This window comes from Sturnus vulgaris, chromosome 2 (assembly GCF_052056855.1).
Source record: "Sturnus vulgaris isolate bStuVul1 chromosome 2, bStuVul1.hap1, whole genome shotgun sequence".
NCBI lineage: Eukaryota > Metazoa > Chordata > Aves > Passeriformes > Sturnidae > Sturnus > Sturnus vulgaris.
In genome coordinates, this window is record NC_142244.1 from 40,914,046 (window position 1) to 40,941,810 (window position 27,765).

Here is a 27,765-nt window from a genome sequence, read left to right on the forward strand (position 1 = left end):
CGCAGTTACCGCCCCATGGGCGCTGCTCTTAGTCTCGACCTGATCGCTGTGTTCAAACGCGAGGCACAAGGCCACGGCGAAGGCAGTGTACAGCCCCTTCAGATCTGCTGCCAGGCCGGCGGGACGAATGTGCCAGGAACACCCGTCTGGACGCACCGTGTGCCTGGCGGCCAGAGAGGCGGGGGGAACGCTGGCCTTGCGCCGCCGGGAACACCGCGGTCCGAGCCAAGGGGCAGGGAAAAATCAACCACACCAACTCCCCAGAACCAAAACACAAACAACTCCCAAACAAGCGCTCTCCCGGCGGCAGACGTTCGCGGCTGAGCCCTGAGCCAGGAGCAGCGCTTTGGGACAGGGGCTTCTCCACCGCCCTCGCCTGTCCCCGCGGCTCTCCGGCTACGCAAGCTGTCACCGGGGATGGCCGAGCGCGGCCACCTCCGCTGTCTGCGGATGCTGTCCCAGCCCCAGCAGCCCCCGCCGCTCCGCGCCGCCACTCCCGCCGGCCGCCCCTTCCCTCCCTCCCTCCCTCAGCAGGCGGGGCCGTGCCCGCCCCCGGGCTTCCCCCACCGCCCGGGAAAGGGGAGGGGGCTCTGGCACCGCCCCATCCCCGCCCCTCCCGGCGGAGCAGCGCCCGGCGCGCCCCTTAAAGCCGTTCCCGCCCGCCCGCGCGGTCAGTCCGCGGGGCCGCCGCCGGTCACCGCGGGGAGGCGCCGGGACGGGGTGGCCGCGATGCTGGAGAACGGCTCCCTGAGGAACTGCTGTGACCCGGGCGGGCGCGGCCGCCTCGGCTTGGCGGAGCGGGAGGCGGCGGCGGCGGGAGCCCCGCGGCCAGCCTGGGTGGTGCCGGTGCTGTCCAGCGTGCTGATCTTCACCACCGTGGTGGACATCCTGGGCAACCTCCTGGTCATCCTCTCCGTCTTCAAGAACCGCAAGCTTCGGAACTCAGGTAAGGGCTTAACCCCCGCACCCTGCCTCAGCGGTGGCAGGGAGTAGCGAGCGCCCGGAGAGTCCCGCCGCTATCCTGGTCCTCGCTTCCAGCTGTCCTGAGGAATCGAGTCCGTGCGAGCCGGCCGCTGAAGGCAGGGTACCAGAGCACCCATCCATCGGTTCTTGTCCTGTACTGTGTGCAGGGACCCCCAGGCGCTCAGTCACCCTTCCCAGCGCACGTCCCCTGCGCTCCCTCGAGCTCCGTCCTGCCCTCCGTCCGGGAATGCAGGTCGCTCAGTGATTCTTTATGAGGCATTATGTGGTCTCTGCGGAACTCTCGAGGAGGGGAATCCGTGCCATCTGCTTAAAATACCGGCGTGCCCAAAGTGGTCGGAGGAATGAAGGAGGAGCTTTTAAAACTTGCTCAAGAGTCCTAAAGATACGGTGCTGTGCATGCGTGGGGAAGCGGCTCAGCCCGCTCTCTGAAGCCTGCATCACAGTTCACGGTAGTCTTTCACGAAATCGCCTTCTTGTCTCCTCATCGCATATCCTTCAACCAGAACACAACAAATAAAGCAGGCTATCGTCTTTGAATCGTGTCTATGATTTCTCCTTGTGTGTGCTTGAATGTTGCTCTACGGCTTTTACTTGCTAAACTTACTGTCTTTATCTCTTCTTCTCTGCCGGGCTGGTTACATGTGTTTCAAACTACATAACTCTGTAGTTACGCACCAACTTCTCTGATTCGCCTCCTTGCTAACTTGCCCGATTCGCGCACGTCCCCCTGCGTGCGGATCCTACACCCCCTCCGGCTCCCCCCGTCGATGGAGCCGATTGTTCCCTGATGCGCAGAGCTGGGCACACCTGCACTCGGCTGGATACTGGGTGTCGGTGCAGTATAAAGTGCTACCCCCGAAATCGTGGTGTATCTACTACAGTTCTTATAGTACTTAGCTGTTCCCGGAACTCCTCATTTCTTCGAGACTCGAGTTCCCTCGTTTTGCCATGCGCACGCAGGTCGGGGTAGCCAAACTTTGCTGAGAGCTGGCCGAAGTCCGAAGCACTGCGTTCCCCGCTCTCGGAGCCAGAGGGCTCTGCCGTCGGTCCCCTGTGTCAGCGGGTGCTCCCTTGCCACGGGGAAGGAGAGAGAGCTGCTGGCTTGTTTCTCCTGGCGGTGGAGGGGGTGTTGGTTTGGGTTTTTTTAGCCAGTGTCGCTTCCCAAGCGCTGTCGTGTCTCACGTGCGGTGACTAGAGCTCCTGCTAACGGGGAGCAGGAGCTCGTTCGCCCTTGCTTTAAGTTAAACCGTACTTAGGGACAAAAGCAGTGTATGGAGGGGTAAGTGTTGCGCTCCCCCATCGCTGCACGTCTAACTGCAGGCGGGGGGATGCCGGCAAGTCCCGTTTATATGGGGCTGAGCGATCTCATCCCACCGATCAGCGCCGGGCCTGAGAAATTCTGGGAGGGTGCTTTGGCTGAGCGAGGGACGACGTGGGGAGGCAGCCGCTGGTCCATGCGCTTGTGCTCGGGCTGTCAGTCCCAGGGGACCGAGCCGAGAGGAGCAGAGCCGTGCTGAGGCCGGCAGTGCCGGCACGGCCCGGAGCCGGAGACCTGCGTGCCCCGGGCTGGGCTGGGCTGGGCTGGGCGCAGCGCCGTGGAGGGACAAGGAGTCCCGAGGGACCCGCCGTGACTCGCCGGAGCTCTCCCGGCCCCCTCGGCGCCGGGGGAAGGCGAATTCCCGAGGGATTCGCGCCTGGGCTCCGGGGGCAGGAAGCGCCCAGGGAACAGGCTCTCGCTGGAGACGGCAGCCGGCCGGAGGCATCAAATTCTATCCAGGGGGAGGAAGAGAGGGGCTCTGTTCTGAAACGTTCCCTTCGCCCAAACAACAGGAAAGGGGAGTTTGGACTGGACGGGAGCAATGCCTGGAAGAATAAGTTTCAAGATACTGATCAAAGTATCAGGTGATACTCTCTGGCACCCTGGGACTGTTGGGAGAAAACCAAACAAACAAACAAAAAAAATCAAAACAAATCGAACGTAGTCGTCTTATCTGGTTTAAATACGCACTAATTGATCTCCTTCTAGGATCATCCTTAATGTGATGTTGCTGACCTTGTCCCAAAGATCTCTTTATCTTTGGTAAGTACTGTGAAGAACAGCAGGGAATTCCATCTGCATAATCGTCATAAGGTTAAATACCTTTTAAATTGCCAGTTCTTAGTTTTACGTCAGGGAGACATGACTCTCGGAGATGGAACTGAAAGGGCATAGTTTAGTAAATGTCCACAGAAGTCTTTTCAGGTAAAATTTCTTAGGGAGGAAGCAGAGTGGAAGAGGACTGGAAATTGATATGGGTGGAGTGATAGAGGGGATGGGAAAATGGTGGAGAGCTAAGGCAGTACTTGGGAGCCCTTAGCCTCTAACAAGGAAAGAAGTTGGAAAAGCAGGTGGACTAGCAGGTTTCCTTTGTGAGCAAACAAGAAATTACGTTTGTACTTGCAAGGGGAGTGAATGCAGTAGAAAGTGAAATGGTGAGGAAAAATGGTGTGAAAGGAGTTAGACCTCGTCAGAGAAGAAAAAGATGAAGTTGGGGAATGGTTATGACAGGAAGACATCTAGATGATCGAAGGAAAAAGGAAGAGCTATAGCATCATGACCACTCAGCTCCCTTTGAAGAAGTTAACGAGAGATTTTTCTTGGATGAGACTTTGGGACTTCAAATAAGTCACAGGTGTATAAGGAATAAATTAACCAGCTCTACCTACTTCTGTGGTACAAGAAGTAATCATACCTTCAGGACTTCAGCAGTTTCTCCAGGACTTGTCAACACCATTCTGTTCTAGACTTCACAGAGAGATCTAATAACTGGAAACAATGTAATTATGCATCACTCTTCTTAAATGTGAAGCATGACCAAAAGTAAATATATTCTAATGCTGTTATATAATGGGAGGTGCAAGAATGGAGTGAAATAAAATGACCTATTAGCCTTTGGGCTTGTACCTATTATGTTCAGCAGGAGAGACGTAAAGAATGGGTAGGATTGAGGTTTCTGGACACTGCTCATTCACTCCTCAAACATGGGAATTTTGCCAGCCTTACAACATAATGATTGTTTCAGATCATACAGAAGCCTCTTTCCCACATTTAAATTTGGTTTTGGGGAAAATTTGTGAAGACTCTTCCAAGTAATGCATAGCATAATTGGTATGAATCAACATTCTTGTCTTACATAACTGCACCCAGTCTTTCTGTGAGAGGCTGAGCAACTTTTGATCTCTCAAAGTGATTTAATTTACAGAAATTAATGCTTTTATCAGTTCTAATTTGGGAAGAGAGTAATTCCATCTAACACACTACAAAATTAAATAAAACTTTGTATGTGGAAATAATGAAATTAAATCAGCTTGCCTTTCTATTTGAAATGTCAAATGTGTTCTGAATTTTCAAAAACAATTACTGATTTTGTGTGTCTTCAATTAAACATGCCCGGTTGAAGGCAGCTTTTACATTGCTGAACTTTAGAAGTGTTAAAGTTTACATGAGCTCAACAACCACTGCTGGGTGATCAAGTATCATGAAGGTGCATCACGTAAATCAAAGCCACTAGATGCTTTTAAGATCTTTAGAGATGCTTTTGTATAGCCATAGCTATAAATGTAACATTATGGGCTGGGGTAAGAACCTGGTAGGAAGCACTCTAGAAGGTGGGAACCAGCAAGGCATCTCCCAGAGGACAAAGATAAAGCAAACCATTTAAACTTCATTGGTCCTAAAGCCAGCATAAAATCTGTGAGAAGTGAGAATTAGGCACATTAACTCAATATAATTTCAAATCGTAATGAGGACTTGGAACCCTTTGACTTTTGGCAGAATATTAATATTAACCTTGGTTCATTGCCAAATAATGCATTAGTGGAAAGTGGTATTTTTAGTGCATTTTGTCAGCCCTCCTCACCCTCTCCGCTATTTTCCTTTCTATATATATATCAGCTAACACAGCACAATGAGACTGATTTCCATTTGAATAGTAAGGTGCTGTTGCAACACAAATTAAATCAAAATTCATGTTTCTTTTACCTGTAAGAACATTGGTGTATTTGCATGTTTAATTCTGTCTAATGTGTATGTGGGTCTAGAGATGGACAATGCTTCTCATATGTAAATCTGTACAAAATAAAAAATCCTGTATGTAGAATTATAATATTGGTACTTATCCGTTTACTAAATAAACATATTCAGCAATATAAGCAAGTATTGTAGTATTTTCCAAGCTCTTTCCCTTTCCATAGCCTTCACTCCACATCTGTGTGATACACCTGAAGGTAAGTTATCCTCATTGTTAAATCTGTTTTCAATTATTCTTCATCTCTTTGGCAACACCAGTTCTCTTTCCCTTCTTTATTCCTGCCCTATTATTTTTCCTGTCCATTGGGATACAGGACAGTTGTTTCCTGTGATGGAATCTACAGTGGAGAAACCTGTTTCTGAAACCACTTGGGAAAATTGTCTTTTAATACCAGCTGTGACACTGACAAGAACAGGTTTTGATGAGAAGATCATGAGATCCCACTCTGATGGTTTCAGTTTTTGTACTCCTGACTTCTTGGACCCTGCATCCACAGAATTCGTAGCTCTGGGACTGGGTGTGTTTGGCCTTCATATTTGCTCTCACATTCAGTTAGAAGGTGCTCAATGCTAAGAAATTGATGGAAACATAGCTTCAGCATTCACAAACATCCATTGAACCCAACACTTAAAATAAAGCTCTTCTATCTCTTACCATGATTCAAACTAGTTTTCACTTTATTTTAACTTTCTGATTATTAGTTGCTTACTCAGAGCAGATATCTTTATTTGTAGAATTACAATTGTCATTTAATTTGAATCGATTGTTTCTCCACCTGTTGAGAACTTTTGTGCAATATTAATGGGGAGTAAACACGTTTACCCCTCAACCTTTTTTCTTCCCGTAGTGAACAAGTCAAATACTTTTAGTTTCCTCAAAGTAGCTCTGCCCTTCATTTTCCTGGGTTTTTTAGGCCTTTAAGATCACTTACCCAAACTAAACTAATGTCTTAAACAGAAACCTGACCTGTTAGCAGTAGTGCAGATGAAGTAGCACCAATACCCTCAAGAAAATATTAACATTCTATTCTGTTCTGTCTTTTCTTGGACGGACAAAATGGACCTGGTATGCCTTGAAGCCACATTTTGCTCTTATGTGGTAGCATCATATAGGTGATTGTTCTTGGTGCAGTCACTTGCTGATGCAGCTCTTCTTTTTTTGTTGTTGTTACACAATTATTCGTTCAGTACCTGACCTCATATCTCATGTTATTATACTCTATCCACTTTCTGGTCTTTTAGTCCTCAAGCAAAAAAAGATCTTGACATTTCCATGTATCAGTGGAGGCTCTCAACTTTGTATTATCACAAAATTTCATTAGTTCTCTTTGTGTTTTGTGATGTAATACTTCTGAAACAGACAAAATTAGTTCAATGTAGGTTATCTCCCTCTGGTCCAACAATTTTCTTTCATCATTGTCCAGGCAGTGGTAGCAACAGACTGTAAGTGGTACCCTGGTGATTCCAAGACTAGATCTATTTTGAGCAACCTCCCAGATCCAGAAAGTCCAAGTCTACTTTTATTAAATAAAGATTATCAGATTAGTTGGTACAGCCACTTTGTGTAAGCTCACATTGACTTGTATTCCATTTGTCTTTATATGCATCCTTAATTTTCCTATCCCTCCGAGTTTGTCTCTCCAGTCTTGGATACAATTGAGATTAAGAGCCCAAAGATTTCTGGATTCATTCTTCCTTTTCAAGAATTTCCCACCTTGAATACAGGTGCCATGTTAGCACATACTCCATGGCAGACAAATTAATCTTCCAGAGGTGGCAACACTGTTTTACTGCTCTTAGTACTCCCTGACTAATTGCTTTTCTGACTTACTGCGAGCACCATTCATGCAAAAAGAAACAGCATTTGTGCAGCACCATAGCAAAGGAGGAGGAAATGGGTAGTAAAGTGTGAGAGCACCACAGCTGCAAGTGAGTCATGGCAACACTGCTCTTTGGGATGCATGTGGGAGCCAAACTCAGAGAAATCAAATCACTCAAGCCTGAGAGAAATCTGCACTTCCCTACTGGCAGTGAGAACTAAAGAACATTTCAGCCCCTTTTTACAGGTCCCACATGTAGCTCTCAATACTTTGAGAGCACAACACTATCTTTGAGATAACAGATGTTAAGAAATTCCTGCCATCAAGTATATTCAATCTTTCTGATATTTTTAATTTATTCTAGATATGCTAATTCCTCACCTGTCAGCCTGCCTTGTCCCCAAGACCACCACTGTTGTCCTTATTAAAAGGTCTAGCAAAATCTTTCTTCAAACCAGGAGCCGTTTTAATTCGATTTTCAGGGTCCCCCTCCCCCAGTAACTTGCCTTTTCTTTCCTCTTTTTTTTTACTGTGCTGAGAGGGCAGTTTAGTCATTTTAGAAGTCTTTGCAAAGTCAAAGAAGTTCGGGGGGGGTTTCAATTTCCATTTTACCCATTTTTGCTCTCTAGCAGTTTTCTTTGGTGGACATATCTTTTACTTCTAGCCTCATTTCTTGCCCCCAGTATCCTTACTGAGACAACTTTTTCTCCATCTAGATCTGGAACGTTTTCTTGTGTTTTTCCCTCTTTTGGATGCAAGTTATAGAGAATATTTTTGTACCTTTAATATTAAGAAATGCCAACCTTCCTCCACATTCAAGTCCCTAAGCTCCTCAATACAGCTGACTTCACTTTCCTAATTAGCTTCTTTTATTTAGCAAAATGTGCAAGCCCCCTTCTTAGTCTGCTTTGTTTATTCTTCTATTTAATTTAACCAAAATAATCTCATCTGCTTTCAATACAACCTTATTTTCTATGGCAGGCTCTTCAGGGATGTCTTTGTTCTTTATGAAAACAAAGGCTAGGGTATATGGCAAATAGACTGAATTGGAGAAATCTGCTGGGTGTATATCCAGAACTCAGCTGCCAGTTCTGTTTTCCCCTTTACATATGAGGACCTGATGTTAAATTGGCTCCATTAATGTTTTCCTACCAAAAGGGAGGCGTTCTCATCCTATTTCAGCTTTCTGCATTCTTCACTGCACATTGTCTTTACAACTCTTCCCCAATGCAATTTTGACTTTACCAGGATATCTTCTCTCTCTCTCTCTCTCTCTCTCTCTCTCTCTCTCTCTCTGTGTGTGTCTCTGCATATCTCTTCATTTCCCTTCTTTTATGAAGACAGTAGACCTTTTGGTTAGTATTTCTCTTCTCTGATCACCAGCAATTCCATTCTAGCAGAATTGTTTCCATAAAGTTTTGTTTTTATTTCTCACTGGGCTTGGATCCCCTATTTTATTGCATAGGCTCCTGCACCCTTTAGCTGACTCTACTGCTTTTTATATTACCACTTCAGTTGAGCTCCACAATGTTTGAGCTCCTATTTTCTATATTTTTTGCCACCACCTTCCTGAAGCCAAAATTCCCTTGCCCTGGGTGTTAAATGAAGAAACTATATGGTTTCTTCTCAAGCTCTCTTCCCATCTCTCAACTTCTTTTTATTCATTCTGCCAGCTTGGATTGCAAGCTGGTATCCCATATGCTTAGGTGAAGTCTGTCCATGAAGATATGAAACCTCTTCCCAGAAAATACCTCCAAATGGTCAATACTCCAAATCTTTCTATATAACTTCTAGAACTATTCAGTCATGTGCCTGTGATTCATCTCATACTTCTAATTATGCTTCTTTTCTTGGAGAGGAAGCAGAATAAGTTCATCACCAATTTAATCCTTTTTTTTTTTCTTTTTTGAGACTTGGTTCAAATAGTAACCAAATGAGAAAATAAGTCTTCAAAGTTACTTAGGAAACAATAACTCTAACTTCGTTAACGTGTAAATAATTCTAAAAGTAGAAGAACAAAGTGAAAAACCAGCATTACTAATTTGCACAATAAGAAAACTTCTTTAACAAAGGAGGTAAATTTAGAAAAAAGTGAAAAGTGGAAACCTCAGATTGTTCTAGAAGAGAAAAAAATCTAAAGGATACAGAATTTTAAAGTATTTCAGAAATAGGAAGTTTGTAAGGTAATTATGAGCCTAGAGGGATTGAAAGAAGTATTTAGGAGTACAGAAACATCATAAAATAGAAAAATAACTTCTCTATCAATTTGCATCACAGGGAATCCTGTTGTGGGTAAAAATGTAACTTGGGGCAAGTTATTCTGCAGCCACAGGGTATTTTGTATCTTCATTTGAAGCACTTGGCAATACATTATTGCCAAGTTATCATTGTTCTAATTATAATTTACTTTTATCTTGTACAGTAAGTATTCCATTTATTGATAAGCAAATAGGAAGCTTATTGCCAAGGTCAGGTCCAAGATAGTCTTATTTTAGAATGTAATATTAAGTCCTATTCCACTTAGTAAGTGGAGCTATTGGTATGCTTATCTTAGAGTAAATAGAATGATAAGGATTTATTTGAGCTGTATGTTTTCTTGAATTTGTAAAGAAGAATCTTAGCGTGCATTTCATTTGGTGCAAGTCCACTCTACCCATGATTCAAGGGAAGGAAAACCAAAGGATGCTGTTAGTGCCATGCTTTTCCTGCAACACTGTGTTCAGGCTCTCCATAAAGCCTAGTTTAACACAGTTCACATGGCTTTTGCCTTTCTTCTTTTTTTTTTTTTCAGCTCAGTATGAATAAGTTACCCTTCATCTCCTTGAAATAACCAACACAAACATGCTCTCAGATACAGGAAATTCGAAGGAGCTCTTAGCAGCTATATTATGGCAGTTCCAGTGCATCTTAGGAGCACTCCCTTTCCTGCCAGCTCTCTCCTGGACTCTGGACTGACATTCCTTTTGCAAGATACACTGACTGCATGAGGCATGACCTCTCTGCAGTAAAGCTCTATTCTTGGATGGACCAGCAGAAGCAATTCAAGGAGTCATGGTGCTCTTTGGCACAATCAGCCAGGGCTCAGAGACCAAACCTCCCCATAGAGAGCTAGGAAAAATCATCTTAAAAAACTAATGTTTTCATCTACTCTTAGCAGATATATATTCACCAGGTGACTTGAATCATTGTGTTGAGGATGTTATAGGAGACTGCTCTCATTCCATTAAATCAGTGACAACCCATTCTCTGCCTCTAGGAGTAAATTCTACTCCTACTCCAATTCAGATCTATTATGAGTACCACTACCTTCAGATATGCTTCAGATTTTAGCTTCTTACAAGTTATCCTTTACAAGGGCATATTGGTACCTTGATGCAGACTGGCTATTGCCTTGTTCCCAAGAATACATATGAAAACAGCCATGTTTTCCTGAGCTGGTAAAACCATTTTTTTCATTTACAGAAAGGAATGCTAATACTATGGCAATTTTCATCTTAAAAATCAATCTGAGCACTGGTTCTGCTTTTTAACCTTCCACCTTGATATGGGAATAAAACAGATTTCCTGACAGCAAAATCCCACAGAAACATGTCTAAATCACTGTGGTGTGTCCTTCCTAACAACAGTAGCTGCTTTAGAATCTTCAGTTTTACTTTTGATCTCCATACTGATAAGGACTGAGCTATTATCAGAGTCAGCATTTTCCTGACATTTCAGCTGCACATGGGACAGCTATGTCATGATATGAAAACAGATAAAAACACCCTAAACATGTTCATCAAATGGCTAGAATCTTGATTGTTGGGATTCTTTTTTAAATTATTTATTAATTGTAGAGGTATTTGATTACACTGTTTAATAAATGCTGCTTAAATTATGCCTGCAGAAGAAACATAACCCTTCTGACAGACTTACTAATTTTTTACCTTTTTTTTATGGATCTGCATCAGTTTCAATGTTTAAATACCTTATGAAGGTAATAATTTATATAATAGTTCCATAAATATTATCATCTTTTTGCTATAGAACAGCATCTGCTTACCTGTTGGTTTAGATTGCCATATTTGCACAACGTAGGCAACAACTGTTGTCAGAAGATATCACATGCAGCTACTGGAACTAACAGTCTGACTAACAGGAAAAATATCTGCTTGGTATCTCAGCTCTTGCAAATATAATTATATTAACTAACTGCAAGTTTAGAACTATCAGCAAATTGTAAAATGTATCGCTGCAAAGAAGACAGGAACCAATAAGAGGCATCTTCATGTCTCCATTATTTGCTCCAATACTGCCTGAAATTCTCAGTGTCCTCTCATTTTAAAGTCAGTTCCATTTTCCCAAATAATTCAAGCATACACAGCGTTTCATTTGAGCGCAAATAGGGAAAAGAACCTTCTGTGAGATGGCTGTCACCTATGAAATATGTAATAATATCAATCTAGGTATTTTTATGTCTTACTTTTTATTTAAGTAAGAATAACCTACTTATTGAATATTATCCACATAGTTTAATGAAAAAAGTGTCTATTCAAGATGCCCATTCTGTGCAGATCCTGTCCATGGTGAAATTCATTAGAGCTATATTCCTTAGGACTTTTAAAATATGTTCTTAGAAGTAGTCAACCCTAATTAGATTTTCTACTGACAAATAAAAGGCTGTTGTATTAAAACATGCTGCTTTTCTTCAAGACAAGTAAGATGTGCAAGTGGCATAGTCACTATGTGCCAGCTGGGAGTTGTCCATCCCTCCTTTCTGTGAACTGCCACTTGAGGTTCTTAAGAGTCTTGGGAATATATTCAAGAGACTAAACATTCCAACCAGCTTGATTGAAATCAGTTGTTACTCACTGGAATGCATAGGGTGTAATTTTTGGATTGTTACACAGGAAAAAATATCTGATTAATAAGGGACTAGTATCTTTGTCTTGTTATGTTAGGGGTCATGACAGAAAGAATATTTAGAATTCAAACTTCAAACTTCAAAATTCAAACTTCCCTGCCACAAGTCAGTACACCATTATACTCCAGGTGTTTTATTGGCATAAAATATAGTGCCAGAAAGTGAGTGTTCTGCTGTGGAAATTTAGATCATTCCTACTCAAGGACAAAAACTCTCCCTGTGATAATTTTAAAGTGACTGCAAAAGTACTTGTTATTATATTCACAGGTGGGGTTAGAGCCTATGGACAAAAGATTACTTTCTGAATCCGTTTTCATGCTAAGCCAGACTTTCCTTTCTTTTCTTATTCTTCAATTTGCAGACATTAGAAGCAAAATGTGTAAGATATTAATCAGATGTTGAGGCAGGCCTTGTAAAAGGATGGTTTAACCACACTGATTTGCCTAGAAAAAATTATCTACTGGTAAGTGGGTTGAAAGAGCTTATAAGATTCTGCCTATGATAATGGTGCTGGGTATGAAACCTCAACTACACAATCCAGAGTCCAATTGCAACACTGGGCATCTGCTGTTTCAAAGTAGAAGAAAAATTAACTAGTCTGAGGTCCTGTAATTATGCCTTTGGTTAGATAATCTGAAAACAATACTGTCCTCTTTAGTCACTCTTACAAAACATCTGGTAGGCTAGGACCATAAAGACTGTAAAACTTACTGTACAGTCAGCTTCCTGGTTAAAGATGAAGCAAGAATATCTGCTCTGCTTATGGAGAGCAAACAAAATAGTGAAGTAGGTGACCTTCAAACACCCTGAAACATTCTCATGAAGTGTATATATATAGTCATTTCCATTTGAGCCTGACTTAGTAAAAAATTATATTGGTTGGGTCCAGTTTGCAAGTGTATTCACGGAGTAAAAGAGGTGTGACTCGGTAGGTTAGGCAGACAGAAGTCACCCACAGTTCTTGTTCTGGATCACAGGTCACCAGGTCACTCATGGTATATCAGCTAGAACTGCCACACAGGGCTGGTCTGAAGGGCTGGTTACACAGCTCACAGTGCTCAAAGGTCATCAAAGTAGCATGTGGAACAGGATTCTGCAGCTGGGGTAAGCTGAACCTAGCATGTGAGTATCTAGATAAGGAGGAGCATTCTAGCCTTGCTAAAGCCCATGGGAATTGCTTTCTGAAAATGATTTTGCTGGGAGCTGGTGCCTCCTGCCTCTTTCTGCACAGCCCTTACCACACTTCACACTTCACTCCCCCAGAGTTCTGTACCTTTACAGGTCTGTAGATTTACTGGTCTTGAAATGTTGGTTTATTGGTCCAAGTTCTCTGTTTAGCTTAGACTATTTTGTCCAATCAAAGATTTTTCAAAAGGTTCTGCTGTCACAAAGAATCCAAAGGCAGAAGAAAAACATAGCCCCATCCATTCTAATCTGCAATGGAGTCTCTTCTTCTGACCAAGCAAGTCTAGCTCACTGTTAATGACATTGTCTGGTAATAATGACTATGCAGAGGCATGCATAGTAACAGGTATGATCTTAAGTATCCACTGCTATTTAAATCAAATAAATCAAGTAGACCCCTCATCTGTCACAAAATTGGAAGCATCTTGCCTCTATTCCCTAGTGAAAACAGTAAATATCCTGTACACTGATTCCTTACTAGAACAGGTCACCCTGAGAGGTTGTTGAGTCTCTGCAGCTGTAGACAGTGAGAGGCTGAGTGGACATGGCCCTGAACCCACTGTAGTTCATCCTTCTTTGAATGGGAGGGTTGGACTAGATGAACTCCAGAGATCAAATCCAGCTTTCATGATTCTATGGCTATATTGGTTGCATGCCTATCACCCCTCATTTACCTGCCTCAACAATATCATGACTTGAAGGCCCAGCCACAGCACAGTTTTTGTCTTGTCATTTTTCAAGGCTTCTACTGGCTCTCAGAAAAGACCTTGATTCAGCAAATGATCATTACACACTTTGTCTGTATTGACTTGGAACACAAAGCAGCTTATACTTTAGAAGAGAATACACAATCATCTGTAAAAGCATATTATTTATTCATCTGCTCACATGCTGTTTACAAACCTGTGAGTATCATTATAAGATGAATCATGTCACTGTATTTTGCTTTAAGACCTTGATTCCAAAAGAAGCAGATGGCAGAGATTGACAACAGCTTCTGAAGACATTCATCTCCCTATGCATGTACAGTAATGAATGAGGCCTTCCAAAAACTCAGAACAGAAAGGGTAAGACTTTTCCTTATTGAGAGGTTATAATGGCCAATTTCATCAAGTATCATCTATTTTCTTCCTTGGTGAAACAGGAAACAAGAGAAGAAAAGATTATAATGAAGGGACTCCATATGTTGTTCAAATCATTGGCATAGTGTCAACATAAGTGTTTTCCAATTAGATGTTCCTGTGTACTCTATTTACTGCAGTGTATCAGATCCTATTTTATAAAAATCCAGGATCCTCCACTGTGTCTGGGAGTCAAACACAGGGGAACACCCAGAAGTACGTGGCAGGAATAATGGGCATAGATTTGGCTTCTTTTTGCAGATGGAATTGACAAGTAGCTGTCACAGGCTGCAAGTCCTTCACCTGCAGCCCTATGGAGCAGTTGAGCAAACCACTGTGGAAATTGCCCCTTGCATGACTTCAGTTCTGAAAGAGGAGATACCAACATTTACACTGGTCAAAAAGTTCTGGGCTGTTTAAGTTGGTCTGCAGGGCTGAACTACAAGATGCACCATATCATGGCTCATCAAATCTCTTGGAAAATTGGTCCTGAGTGTGTCCCATAGTCTCCAATAGTCTCCAATTTTATTCACTTCATATACCAGCCTGATAGCCTGAGTATCTTCAGTAGTATCTTAAGCCTTATATTTTAAAATAGAACAATTTAATGTCTGAGATTTGTTGGTTTGTTTTTTTTTTTTAACTCAACTAATCTGCTAGCAAATATTAAAGCAAAACACAAACCAAACAGCATAACGAAACAAAACATGGTTTTAGTTTGAACAAAATGATTTTCATTTTTCAATTTCATGTCTTTTATTCTAAAAGAAGGTGAAAGTTAAATTATTCTAAAGTCTTGAGCAATGTTTTCTTGCAGTAACAAAGAAAAAAATCAACATAATTTCCTTTGACACAAATACAGTTTAAAGACAGTAGCAAAGATGAAAGTTATGATGAAGGCAATGGAATGAACTGGTGTTTCACACAGTATAAATTAAAATCTGTCAGGGCATAATAAAATTTTTTCAAGACTTTTTAGAAGTGAAATATCCTTACTTTGTTTGCTTCCACACTTTAATCTTTTATGGTTGATCTGGAACAAGTTTTGCTTAGGGTTTTTGTTTGTTTCTTTCACAAGCAACATCTTATAAAATCCTACATATTTCACCTTTTTTCTATGACATACAATATAGGGCTGGGACACTGGAAAAAAAAGTTATTAAAAATTATAGGTTTCCCAGCTCTTTACAGGATCTAACTAGATTGCACCTGTTGTATTTTACAGCTTTTTGTATTAGCCCCTTTGTCAGCAGTAAATGAGTTTTCATACTTACTGTTGTACAACTAGGTTTCCTATTCTTTCTTGGTTGAAGCAATCAACAGCTGTGATTATTTCAAGGGAAGAAAATTAAGCTGATATGTACTGGCAGATATAGAAAGCATGACTTCTTTCATGAACCAGTGAAAAACAGTCAGTTTTTGTTGTTATTTAGTGATTGTGCTCAGCAATTGGGGATTCTGAGGCTGGGCTGCCACTGATGCCCTTAATGCTGAGCCCTCAGAGTGAACACCTTGGCTTTGCTCCCTGTGTGACATCTGAACTGAAAAACGGGAGATTTTAAACTAAAGAGGGTAGACTTGGATTAGATATCAGTAAGAGACTCTACTGTGAGGGTGGTCAGGCACTGGCACAGGTTGCCCAGAGAAAATGTGGGTGCACTAAGCCTGGAAGTGTTCAGGGCCAGGGTGGAGCACTGAGCAATCTGATCCAGTGGATGGTGTCCCTGTCCATAGTAGGGGGGCTGGAACAAGATGATGCTTAAGGTACCTTTCAACTCCACCCATTGTATGATTCTACAATCTATGATTCTCTCAGCAACAACATGGGCCTTTTCCATCCTAGACTATCCTCAATGCAAGAGACTGACTTCACTGTTAGGGCATGGATAAAAGGGATCTTCTCCCCCAAGCCTGTTGCAAAATGCAGCTCAGTTTCAGATGGCTGGAAACACAGAACGAGGCACAGCTATACTCATACTCTGTCTCTAACAGTAGATTGAAGCAGGCACTGAGGAGAAAAAGAGAACAGAGCAACCCTGCATGATGCTTCTGTATTATTACAACTTGTGATTCCTTCCATCCTAGTATGGTATTTCTGTCAAGTAACCTTCAAATGTAGTACTTCAAATAAGTACTCTTACTAGTACTTTTCCAGTCTTCCTTTGAACAAAAGTAAAATTTTTACATCTGCAAAATCTGTTAAGGATTTACTACCTAGTGCAGCAACGACTCCCTTTTGTTTGCTTTAATACAGCTAGCTTTATTTAATACCTCTAGCTCTTCTATTGGCTCCATCCCTCAGCATCAGTATGCCACTATGATATCACCTGGGAGAAGAAAGCTGGACCAGTGCTGCCAAACAGAGGTGATATTATCTAACAGAGAAATGTAAGAGCCAGGTTCAAGAACCCAGAGTGTTCTTCCTAATCAGTGTCTTGGAAAGTTCCTGCACCTGTCTATCTCAGTTTCCCAGCTGTTAAATCATGAGAAGGATTCTTTACGGGTTTTTTTGTTTTTTTTTTTTATGAGCATACTGATAAAGAGCACTCTGCAATACAAGTGGTAACCTGTGTATTCTGATTCTAGGCTGAAATTCTTGAACATAACCTAGAAAGAGACAAGCACGCTAACCCCAGAAGAGCAGCAGGGCTGGTGAGTAGGGCACTCTCTGGGGACTACGGGAGACATTAACTCAAGTCTTTCTCAAAGAAAAGTTCTTCTATCATGGAAGTGTCCTAAACACTAGGCAACAGTGAAGTTTCTAGTAGCAGAGCCTGTCTTGCCTCTTCTGCTTCCCCTTTTCTCTCTGAAAATACCCAGTACTGGAAAAGTTCCTGCAATCTCAGAAAGTATCAGAAGCCCAGAAAAGTATCTATCACCCCATAAATCTAATATCTGATTAATGATCAGGGTTTTTCTTTGGAAGAACCAGCCACTGTCATTTTCCATGGCCCTGCTAGGTGATGCAGTGTGCTGTCTCTGCTGTGGCTCCCGCACTAGGTGGCAACAGAGAACCACCACCGTTCCACCAGCACCAGAGGAAGGAAGCCACAGGCAAGCAAAACTGAGCAGCCAGGGGGTTGCAAACCTCAGGCCTTTTCACTCACCTTTAACAGCACAGCACTTTTGCACCTGTAGTCTATTGGCAAACTCAAGGCGCCAAACTTGCAGCAAGGACTGGTGTTCCCATATTTAACCAGAAGGAGAAGAGTGAGCATGCAGAAAAAGTGGAGGTTTTGTTTTGGGTTACATTCATGCCTAGTTGCCAAGCATGCTAAAATAATGATCTCAAAAATTACAGTGTTACTTAGGTACCTCTTTTCAGTAAGTCTGTGTCAAAAACAGAGATCTGCCTAATAAGCCTAAAATTCACCTCCTGCAAACGTGACTTCCAGCACTAATTCATAGTTGCAGATATAGGGCCAAGAACACAGTTCTGTTCCAGTCCAGGAGTCTGCACGTCACTTAGCCACAATCTCATGGTCCTTTCTACATGCTAAGCTTTTGTTCCTGTGACTCCAGCATTCTTCTTCAGGCCAGTCCTGTTTAATATCTTTGTCAGTGATCTGGACAAGGGGATGGAATGCCCTTTCAATTTGCAGGCAACACCAAGTTGAATGGGAGTCTTGATCTGCTGGAGGGCAGGAAGGCTCTGCAAAGGGATCTGGACAGGCTGGATTGATGGACTGAAGCCAAGTATGTGAGGTTCAACAAGGCCAAGTCCTGTGTCCTAAACCTGGGGTCACCACAACCCCAGGCAACCCCAGAGCTTGGTGGCAGGGGCTGGGAAGCTGCCCAGTGGAAAAGGACCTGGTGGTACTGGTCCACAGTGGCTGACCATGATCCAGTCTGTGCCCAGGTGGCCAGGAAGGCCAATGGGATCCTGGCCTGGATCAGCAATGGTGTGGCCAGCAGGATCAGGGCAGGGGTTGCCCCCCTGTACTCAGCACTGGTGAATCCCATGTTCAGTTCTGGGCCCTCCCTCTACAAGAAAGACACTGAGATGCTGGAGCGTGTCCAGAGAAGGGTAACAGAGCTGGGGAAGGAAGCAGCTGAGGGAGTTGGGGGTGTTTAACCTGGAGAAAAGTAGGCTCAGGGGACACCTTATTGCTCTCTAAAACTGCCTGAAAGGAGGTTGTAGCCAGGTCTCTCCTCCCAGGTAACAAGATAAGGGGCAAGAGCAAAATGGACTCAAATTGTGCTCAGGTGGATTTAGATTAAATATTAGGAAAATTTTTTTCAGTGAAAGGGTTGTCAAGCACCGGAACAGGCTGCCCAGGGAAGTGGTGGAATCACTATCCTCGGAGGTATTTAAAAGGGATGTAGATGTGGTACTGAGGAATGTGGGTTAGTGGTGGGCTTGGCAGTGCTGGGTTAACAGCTGGACTTAATGGTCTTGAAGGTCCTTTAAATTCTGAATGATTTTATGATTCTACTCCCAGTGGTGGGTTTTCCTTTGTACATACGACCAATAATTCTAAACAGTTTCATAGAACACACATTTCCTAAAAAAGAAATAACCTGGATGTTCCATAAACTGAAGACCAGTTTTGATTCATTGTTTATGCCATATTTTTTTGCTAGAGTCTCTAAAATATGCTGTTCTAGTGGAAATCTATTGCCTGTCCCTTTCTCTTACATCAAAGTCTGCAGTATACCTCACTAATATCTGAAATCATGAAACAAAACTACAAAAGAGCATATCACTGCCTTTAAACTGTCATAGTCAAAGAAAACAAACACCCATCTGGCATTTGTTTAAAGCATTATGTTACACCTTCTGTTAGCAACACACTGTTGAGCATTATACCAAATTAACATGTCTCAGTAAATCAAAGCTTACCCTAGGTCTTGGCTTGTACTGTCACAGGGAATTCAAATGTTAGTGTGTGAAAGACTTAATTCTCTGCTCCACCTGCTGCTGATGCCACAGATTGAAGAGGGTGATGTCTGTATGCAAAGTACAAAAACTTGCTAAACAAATGTGTAACAAACAAAACATTACCTAAAAAAAACCCCCACCCAAACAATACCATGATATATAATGAAGCATTTTCACCAGTTTAAAACCAAAGACAAAATAAAAACCTTTTAAATAAGAGTTTCTCATTGCAATTGCTTCTGGTTTTAGTAGAGACACTATTTTCTTTTCAAAAGGCAGATCCTTAGCCCTTAAAAGTTTTTGTCTTACCAAAAAATTTTGTTCCATGAGTAAATTTCTGAATCAAGTCATATAATGATTACAAGAGGGTGTGACAGTTCTCTTTCTCTTGTTAGTTGTAGTAAGAAAACCAATATGCAGGAATACTTCATGAAATACCAATCTAGTTCTGTTGCACCCAAAGTCAATAGTAGAACTTATTTTCTTTTTTTATGCATACAACTATCAGTGTTTAAAACAGCACAGATGTGCATATTTTTAAATACCTGGCAAGATATTTGGCATTTAGGAGCTTGTAATTAAGAAGTCTTTCCATTCCAGGGAAAAAATGAATCTCTCTCTCTCTCTCTCTCTCTTATGAAACTGAAATCTAAGAACGAAGTTCATCAATTCCAGACACAATGATAATAATTCCAGCTAGATGAAAATTCTGTGCTTTCTATTTTGTTACAAGCATCAAAAAGTTACCTCTTTAGTTATATCATAAATGTAATTTAAGCCACTCTAAAAGCCCTGGGTTAGGTGTATCAAGGAACATTACTTTCTCCAAGCACATAAAAGATGTCTAAGACCTTTGATTTCTCAAAATGTTGTTTATTTATGTTTTATGAATTAGAAAAGTTTCTCTCTACTTCTGTAGATTATTCATTTCAGTAATAAACATTAAACTTAATTCTGCAGTCATCCACAAAAGCAGAAAAATACCATTGGACCTTACTTTGCACTGCACAGTGGGAACATTCAACCCTGTAAAAAGCCATAGAAGTGACAAATCACCTGAGGCCTTTATAGATATTGGACCATTTTTCTTCTGAGTTGTAAACTAGTAAATTTTGTTTTTGACAAGTTCCTTGCTCAATGTATTTATTCATTTCACCTGGAATTTTCAAGAAGTCCTGAATTGCACTTAAAACTTTGAAAATATCTTACTAAATGTACTTTACAGTAAATTTCCAAAAGTGATTGAAAGAGCTGAATGCTCACTCTATTTCAACTGAACAATTACATTTTGGGTAGAAGCTGATGCTGGGAGGCCTTAGAGTTCAGATTAATCTTAGTGCACATACTAGACTAAATTATCTCTTTCTCCAAAAGGCATTTTAAAAGAGAAAAAAGTCTTTTTTCCTCTTTCCTTTCTTCTGACTTCCAACTTCTGACTTCTCTATCTTCTAATGTCAGATACAATGATAAAAAAACACAAGAGAAGTTCTTTCTGCCATGATGTAAATACATTCTGAAAAGATGTCCCTGTTCTTTTGTAAGTTTTGGTTTTTTGTCCTATTTACCACAAGGCTCCACATGGCTCACAGTCATCTCCTGTACAAAGGGATCAGCTTTATCTAGGCCAGTACTGACAAATACTTGTTTTATGTTTTATTACAATCTTCAGTGGCAAACTCAAAGCAAGGTGTTCCCACACTTCCTTCTTCTTGCCATTAAATTTTTTTTCTCTATATCTACTTTGAAACTTCCTTATTGTGACTGAAGCTTGTTTGGATTCACAACAATCATAGGAACAGGTTATATCCTTCCTGCTTTGCTTATTTGAAATTACCATGGCCCAGTGATGATTCAATCATCTCCCTAATTTGTTCAATCTTTCCTTATAAATCATAAAGCTGCAGCCATGAAAAGACTTGTGTAGCTTTTTAAAATACATAAAACAGGCTACTAAATATATAACAAAGAACTATCTAAAATAAGTTGTGTCCCACTCTTGAGATGGACTATGTTTCTGAGAGCACAGATGAATAATTCTGCTTTCCATTAAGTTTACTTGCTGTTGTGCAAATTCTGATGAGCATGGTGGTCCCCTAAAGCATATGGGAGAAAGATAGCTCCCCATTCCTTAATTCAGGAAGCCACAGATGTAAAGCAGTGGAGCAAACAGAGTAGATGTGAAATTCTGTCATTTTTGATGAGTATATTTCTACATGGTTGTTGCTTTTATGACTTCCAGTTAATGCCATTCTTAATATGACATGGAGAACGGCTTTGTTAGTTGAGGACTATTAAGTTCGGAATTTGTAGAATGGAGCATCTAACTGCTCTTTTCAAAAAATTATCATGTTCCATGCACGATTTTAAAAATTGCTTGGATTTTTTCCATATCAGTTCATGCTGTGAAGGACTTTCAGGAAAGAAAAAAGAGTGTGCAAGCCATATACAAAACCATACAAAGCATATACATTTTTTGCTACCTAAATGCCAAGAATTCAAAATTAGTACCTCTATTGTCTAGAGTGAGGTTCCTAAAGAATATTTTTCAGGAATATAGTTTACTTTGTCATTATTTTATAATAAGAAACCCTTAGATACAATGTCAGAAATTTCAAACTGATGAAAAGAACACTGGTGAAAGAAAGATGATAGGGCTCAACCATATCACCTATATTCCCTAAATATCATCAGCAGAAAATATGAATACTTCCTCTTGCATTAATGGAACTTTTCTTTATATAATTAAATATGCCTTTCTTCAGAGTGATGAAGACAATTCACTCTTCCTTAGATAATCCAATCAGAAAATACGCAGTATGGGTAGGCCATTCATGCAGAAAAGATCTATTCTGCAGAGTACTGTGCAGCAATTTAGAGAATACATGAAACAACACATCCTTCCATTAGCTATAGACCTCATCTTTGTGTATCCTTCTCCCTCCTGCTTGTCAAGCCCATTAGTATTCCAGTAATAGGTTAGAATGGCATAATGGCTTACCTATCTGGCACAATTTAGACTTTTTTTCTTTTTCATTTTATCAATCCAGCCATGGAGTTAGCTACAACTCAACATGGTCTAATGTAACAGCTCACCAATGGCTATGTTTATTAGAGATAAAAAGAGCAAGGAGGATATAATCCAGTCACCAACAGATTTGAAGCATCATGTTGCTTCAGATATTTGTGTGGTATTCCAAGTTGCATTGTAAAATCATTTCCCTATTGGTCCTATATACACCAGCTGCTTGCTGACATAACCAATAATTTAGCATTGCAGACATCCAAAAGAATTGGATGCATTTTTCTTCTTCTTCATAGCTATACTTGCTTTCAGACTTATGCCTCTGTATTTTTCTTTCCTTCCAGGTAATGCATTTGTGGTGAGCCTAGCCTTGGCTGATCTGGTGGTGGCCTTGTATCCATACCCACTGGTGCTCTTAGCTATTTTCCACAATGGATGGACACTGGGTGAAACACACTGTAAAGCAAGTGGCTTTGTGATGGGACTAAGTGTAATAGGATCTATTTTCAACATCACTGCAATTGCAATAAACAGATATTGCTACATATGTCATAGTTTTGCCTATGACAAAGTGTACAGCTGTTGGAATACAATGTTGTATGTCTCCTTAGTCTGGATATTAACAGTAATTGCAATTGTGCCAAATTTTTTTGTTGGCTCTCTGAAGTATGATCCACGCATCTATTCATGCACGTTTGTCCAGACTGCAAGCTCCTACTATACAATAGCTGTTGTGGTCATTCACTTCATCGTCCCTATCACCATTGTCAGCTTCTGCTACCTTCGAATTTGGGTTTTAGTGCTTCAAGTTCGAAGACGAGTCAAGTCAGAAACAAAGCCAAGATTGAAGCCAAGTGACTTCAGAAACTTTCTTACCATGTTTGTTGTTTTTGTGATTTTTGCCTTTTGCTGGGCACCTCTAAACTTCATTGGACTGGCTGTAGCCATTGATCCTACAGAAATGGCACCAAAAGTTCCTGAATGGCTATTCATTATAAGTTACTTAATGGCCTATTTCAACAGCTGCCTTAATGCAATAATATATGGTCTTCTTAACCAGAATTTTCGGAATGAATATAAACGAATTTTAATGTCACTGTGGATGCCAAGGCTTTTCTTCCAGGACACATCCAAAGGAGGAACCGATGGCCAGAAGAGCAAGCCTTCTCCTGCTTTAAACAACAATAACCAAATGAAAACTGAAACCTTGTAAATATGTAATAGTCAATGCAAGAATTTGTTTGTGGAAAAAATCAAGATCATAGTTGTAATGTTCTAGTCATTCTGCTTTATTTTGGGAAGTTTCCACTTGGATCACACTTTATGACTAGAATACTGTCTTCATAGTAAAGCACATTGCTCTGGATTTGTGATTTATACAAGATATTAATTGAAAATACGTTTCAGAATTAAAGCAGCAGGTGGGTGCAAGCTGTTTTAATTCTGAGAGCTGAATCCTGCTTCCAGACATATGAATGAGGTATTTTTTTACTTCAGTGGTAGTTTTGCATTCTTTATACAGGATCAGGATTCATTTCCTAGAAGATGTAGTGAGTCCATGTGTACAGCAGCTCATCAAGGCTCTGGAGTTGTATTTTCCTCCCTTCTGTATCTGAACAGAGGGTGAGACAGACACTCTATTTTCCACACATAAGCCAAATATTTCATTTCTGTGCATGTACTGGTGACAGTAATGGTGTCTTTGAATCCAATTTGTAAACTGGATAGAAGAATATTTGTGTAAAAGCAAATACTAACATTAGAGACTTTCGTCACAGGTTTTCCATACTTACATACATTGAGAATGGGAATACAGTGTGTCTACTCTGTTCATCTTTTGTGGTTAATTTTACGGCAGATAACGTAACTGGTTTATTTTTCACAGATTTACCTTACACAATATTCTTCCTTTAGAAAAGATTGAATTTTCATTGAACTTCATTAATTTACCAAAATATCTATATAAAATGTCATTTGATGCACTTTAGCACATCTTACACAATTGTGACAGACTGGAAATTATAGCATATGACCTGTGATCATCTGGAGTGGCAACTGGACACTAGACAGGATATCCTAGATAATTTCAAATGATGCTAGACCAAAAGAAGATGCCCTTTTGACTATAATGGTAGCTGATATACTTGACTCATATGTCTACATCTAATCTCAAACAAGACCCACTGCTAGTGGTTCCCCATAGTGGAGATATGTTCCCTTCCATCTGTGATGATAAACACACATCCAAGGATAAGTTTCATTGCTTTGTGGAGGTGCTGGTCTCCTTTCACTGACTTTAAAAGCAACTTTGATTACCAGTTCAAATACCTAATTTTGGATAGCTAGAGAGGGATTTATCTTGCTTAATTTGGGATGAACCCAGTGTAGATGTATGTACACAATCCATTTTCTAAATAATCACTGTAGTCCTTAGAGTTCTAGGAAATTATTCCTTTTCTTTTGAAACAGATATCTTTATTGATCATGGGAGCTGATTTGCAGAACTCAGTAGCTGTACTTTCACTGACTGCAACAAAGATCAGGTAGCTCACACACACACATTTCAGGCAAAGATGGGTCATCTTAATTCCATAAATAGTTTACCTGCATTTCATATTTGCAGTTCATAAAAAAAAAATCTTTTCCACTTTATTTTTAATCTCAGCTCAAATTCCAACTGGATTTCTGCTTTTCCAGTGACTGTGCAGATCAGATTACAATTTGGATTCTAGTCTAGAGCATTATAGTAAATTACACAATGTGGTTGTACTGTCTCTAAATCAGCCTAGGGATCTGTGCACAAGCACACAGTCAATGAACTTATTTTACCATTAGTCTTGAAATGCACATTACTCTTAGCATTTCTTAGCAGTGCTGTTCATGGAAGAGGAGCTAGGTCTCTGGTAAATCCATGTCAGGTATTGAAATGGGACAGTGAGGAATTCAGGTTGCTATTACATTCCAGTTTGGGTTTCCTGACCTGGCTATTATGAAAAATATTTCCGTAGTAATATTAATTTGTACAGCAAATATACTTCTTCTGAAGCCATAAAGATATATTAAACATCACCCTTATGTTGCTAGAGTGATAGAAAAATATCAAAGAACAACAGTATTTTAAAAGTTTGCCAAAAGACTACGTGAAGTACAGCAAAGTAACAAATGTGATTATTATTTTACCTGCTTTCATGTTCTTCACATGATTTCTGATAATCTCAGAAGTTCAGTACCCTCAGACTCATACAGTAGTAGGCTGATAAAAAGCTGAAAACTTTGTGCATAGGGGTAATATAGAGATGGGCCAAATATAACCTCATGGCAGAAAATAAAAATATTGTGGCTAAAAGTAACGACCATTAATAATAATTTATTTATAATTTATATATAATAATAATTTAATTAATAATAGATTTACCTGAAAAATAATTTTGTAAGTCTGAAACAATTTCGATATGTATTATATTTCTGCATGACTTCCACAGCAAGATAGGGAATACAAAATAAATATACATGTATATCTACATGTAAAATTTCTCCCAGAGTAAATAAGGAGTTTCAAGAGTCTCTTTCCTACTCTGAAGAGTAGGAAAGGATATAAAATTTGATTCCTCACAATCCTGCTTCTTCTGATTTCTCTGAGTACTCAAAATTTTGACTTGAAAGTCAAAATTGGTTGTCTGACTTATAGGTGAATTATAATTAGAAGTAAATTGATAGACCTTGGTTTATCTCTCACTGGAACGAGTCAGAATAGAGTCCAAAAGTTATTGGTTTAGCTCCAGAAAATGAATTTAAATGTTGGAACCATTTCTTTGGCCATAAAAATGAGCTGCTATCACTCTCAATACTCATGAGGAGAAGACTTGAAATTCATATTAAGTCATTTTACAAATTATATCTGCTCTTTAAAAATTAAATATCACTCAGAATCCTTGTTCTGATATGTTCCCAACTATCTTAAATGAAGCTCACACAAGTAATTGAATAGAATCACTGGGTCATGGAATGGCCTGGGTTGGAAGGGACTAGAAAAATCATTTCATTTCTGCTACTCTGCCCTGGTCAGGGACACCTTCCACTATTCCAGGTTGCTCAAAGCCCCATCCAGCCTAGACTTGAACATTCTCAGGGATGAGGCATCCACAGCTTCTCCAGGCAACATGTGCCAGTGTTTCACACTGTCATACAGAGAAGTGTTCAAAAATTAGATCCTTTCTCACAAGTGATGGAAAATTTTTGGAACAGTGCAGAATTATTAGGTGTGGATTTTAGCACCACAGCATTACCTGAAAGAGGCCCTACATGGTGGTTGCAAAGTCAACTTTGCTATTATTGTGCCAGGTACTGCTACTTGTTCAGTCCTGATGTATAGACAATAACTCACACCTGTTAAAATAAGTTTTATACCACATATTACTGCAAAGCATTGTGTTTGAGTAGACCTGGAAATAAATCACATCCATAAAGTTCATATTTTCCTGTAAGTCAATTAAATGCATAAAAATAATATTTAGATGACTAAATCCAGCTCTCAGTGGTGAAAAGTCTTTGTATAGTAATGTATATTTCTACCTGCATCAGAAGCCTTAAATTAATTTTCTCCCTTTTCTTACTTTAATTCAAAATCCATTTCCCTGAAGTTTAGTTTGAAGGAAAACTTTATAAATGCACTGTCAAGAGAGTTGATATAGTTACAGCATGATTTGAAAGTATAGTCAGGAAGAACATATCAGCTCTGAACAGATTTATGCATCTTTGAGGAAATTATTACTTTTTTATGTAAAAGTATTTACACCAGCATATCTGATACAGGCACTTTAAGAAAAAAGAGGAAAAAAGTCAGGTAGACCCTGTGTCCTGCACAAGGTAACTAGTGAAGGAAAAGTTAGGGCCTCAGGGAAAAAGTCTGTTTCCAGAAAATGTGGAGTGTTTTCAAATTTTTAATGTTACCTTGATTAAAAAGTGTTGTATCTTCTGTTAGTTAAAATAAGTAAATGTATTCTAGAACTGTTCTTACAGTAGATTTCTGATTAGGAAAAAAGTTTACTCTCACATAGATGGACGAAGACCAGTTGTAAATTCTGTTTTAGTAAAGAGAGAAGTGGAGGTGTGGTAAAGTCTAAATGAGACTGAAACAATGCATTAGTCTTATCCTGTCTCTCTGTGCAAACAAAAATGTCACTCTCAAGGAAGAATTAAAACTAAAGGCACAGTCCTATTACTGTTGACTTCGATGAGATTTCTCACTAAATTATTGACTGAATGGAATAATTCTGCCTGACTCACTCTCAGGGGCAGAAATGTGTTTCTCCACTTCTTCCTTTAAGAACATACTTAGATAAAAATTATTTCTTTCATTTCCCTATTGTATTTTAATGAATTGCACCAGTCTGGGAATTTGCCAATGAATAAATATATATATGGAAGATTGTATATATTTCTTAATATGTATATAAAACAGTTTTGGTCATCTGAACAATTTGTTGCACTTAAAGATGTTTACAGATTTAATGGAAAATGAGGAAGACCATTTCTTTTCAGTCATCTATTGATATGTTGTTAGTTTAACTGGATCTTGCACATCATTATTATCTGTAATAATAAATCAATATTTTACCTCAAGTTACAATGAGCATGCAGTGAGACCACTATGACTGCCAGCTGCAGAATACACAACTGATTCCTGTTCATTGTCTTGTTAGTAATACCTTTATCCAACTAATGATATTATATTTTCAGTCTATATTTATAAATATTTTTGTGGCACAAAATTACTCCA

At 40.2% G+C, this 27,765-nt stretch overlaps 1 protein-coding gene across 2 annotated transcripts; it reads left to right on the forward strand.

The window, feature by feature from the left end:
- The first annotated feature begins 729 nt into the window (after positions 1 to 729).
- On the forward strand, positions 730 to 27,615 carry MTNR1B (melatonin receptor 1B). 2 transcript variants are annotated; one of them, XM_014877499.2, is made up of 2 exons: positions 730 to 946; positions 22,331 to 27,615. In XM_014877499.2, exons 1-2 carry the CDS (start codon positions 730 to 732, stop codon positions 23,197 to 23,199), a joined length of 1,086 nt encoding a protein of 361 aa, XP_014732985.1. In that variant the 3' UTR covers positions 23,200 to 27,615. The 2 variants fall into 2 exon arrangements, with proteins under 2 accessions (XP_014732985.1, XP_088015496.1); XM_088159370.1 differs by lacking the exon at positions 730 to 946 and adding an exon at positions 16,674 to 16,734.
- The last annotated feature ends 150 nt before the right edge of the window (positions 27,616 to 27,765 follow it).

Excerpts from the sequence above, each read along its gene's own strand:
- MTNR1B (XM_014877499.2), top strand. The coding sequence starts at position 730 with ATGCTGGAGAACGGCTCCCTGAGGAACTGCTGTGACCCGGGCGGGCGC. Across the intron at positions 947-22,330 it reads CCGCAAGCTTCGGAACTCAG|GTAATGCATTTGTGGTGAGC; the intron begins GTAAGGGCTTAA and ends CTTTCCTTCCAG.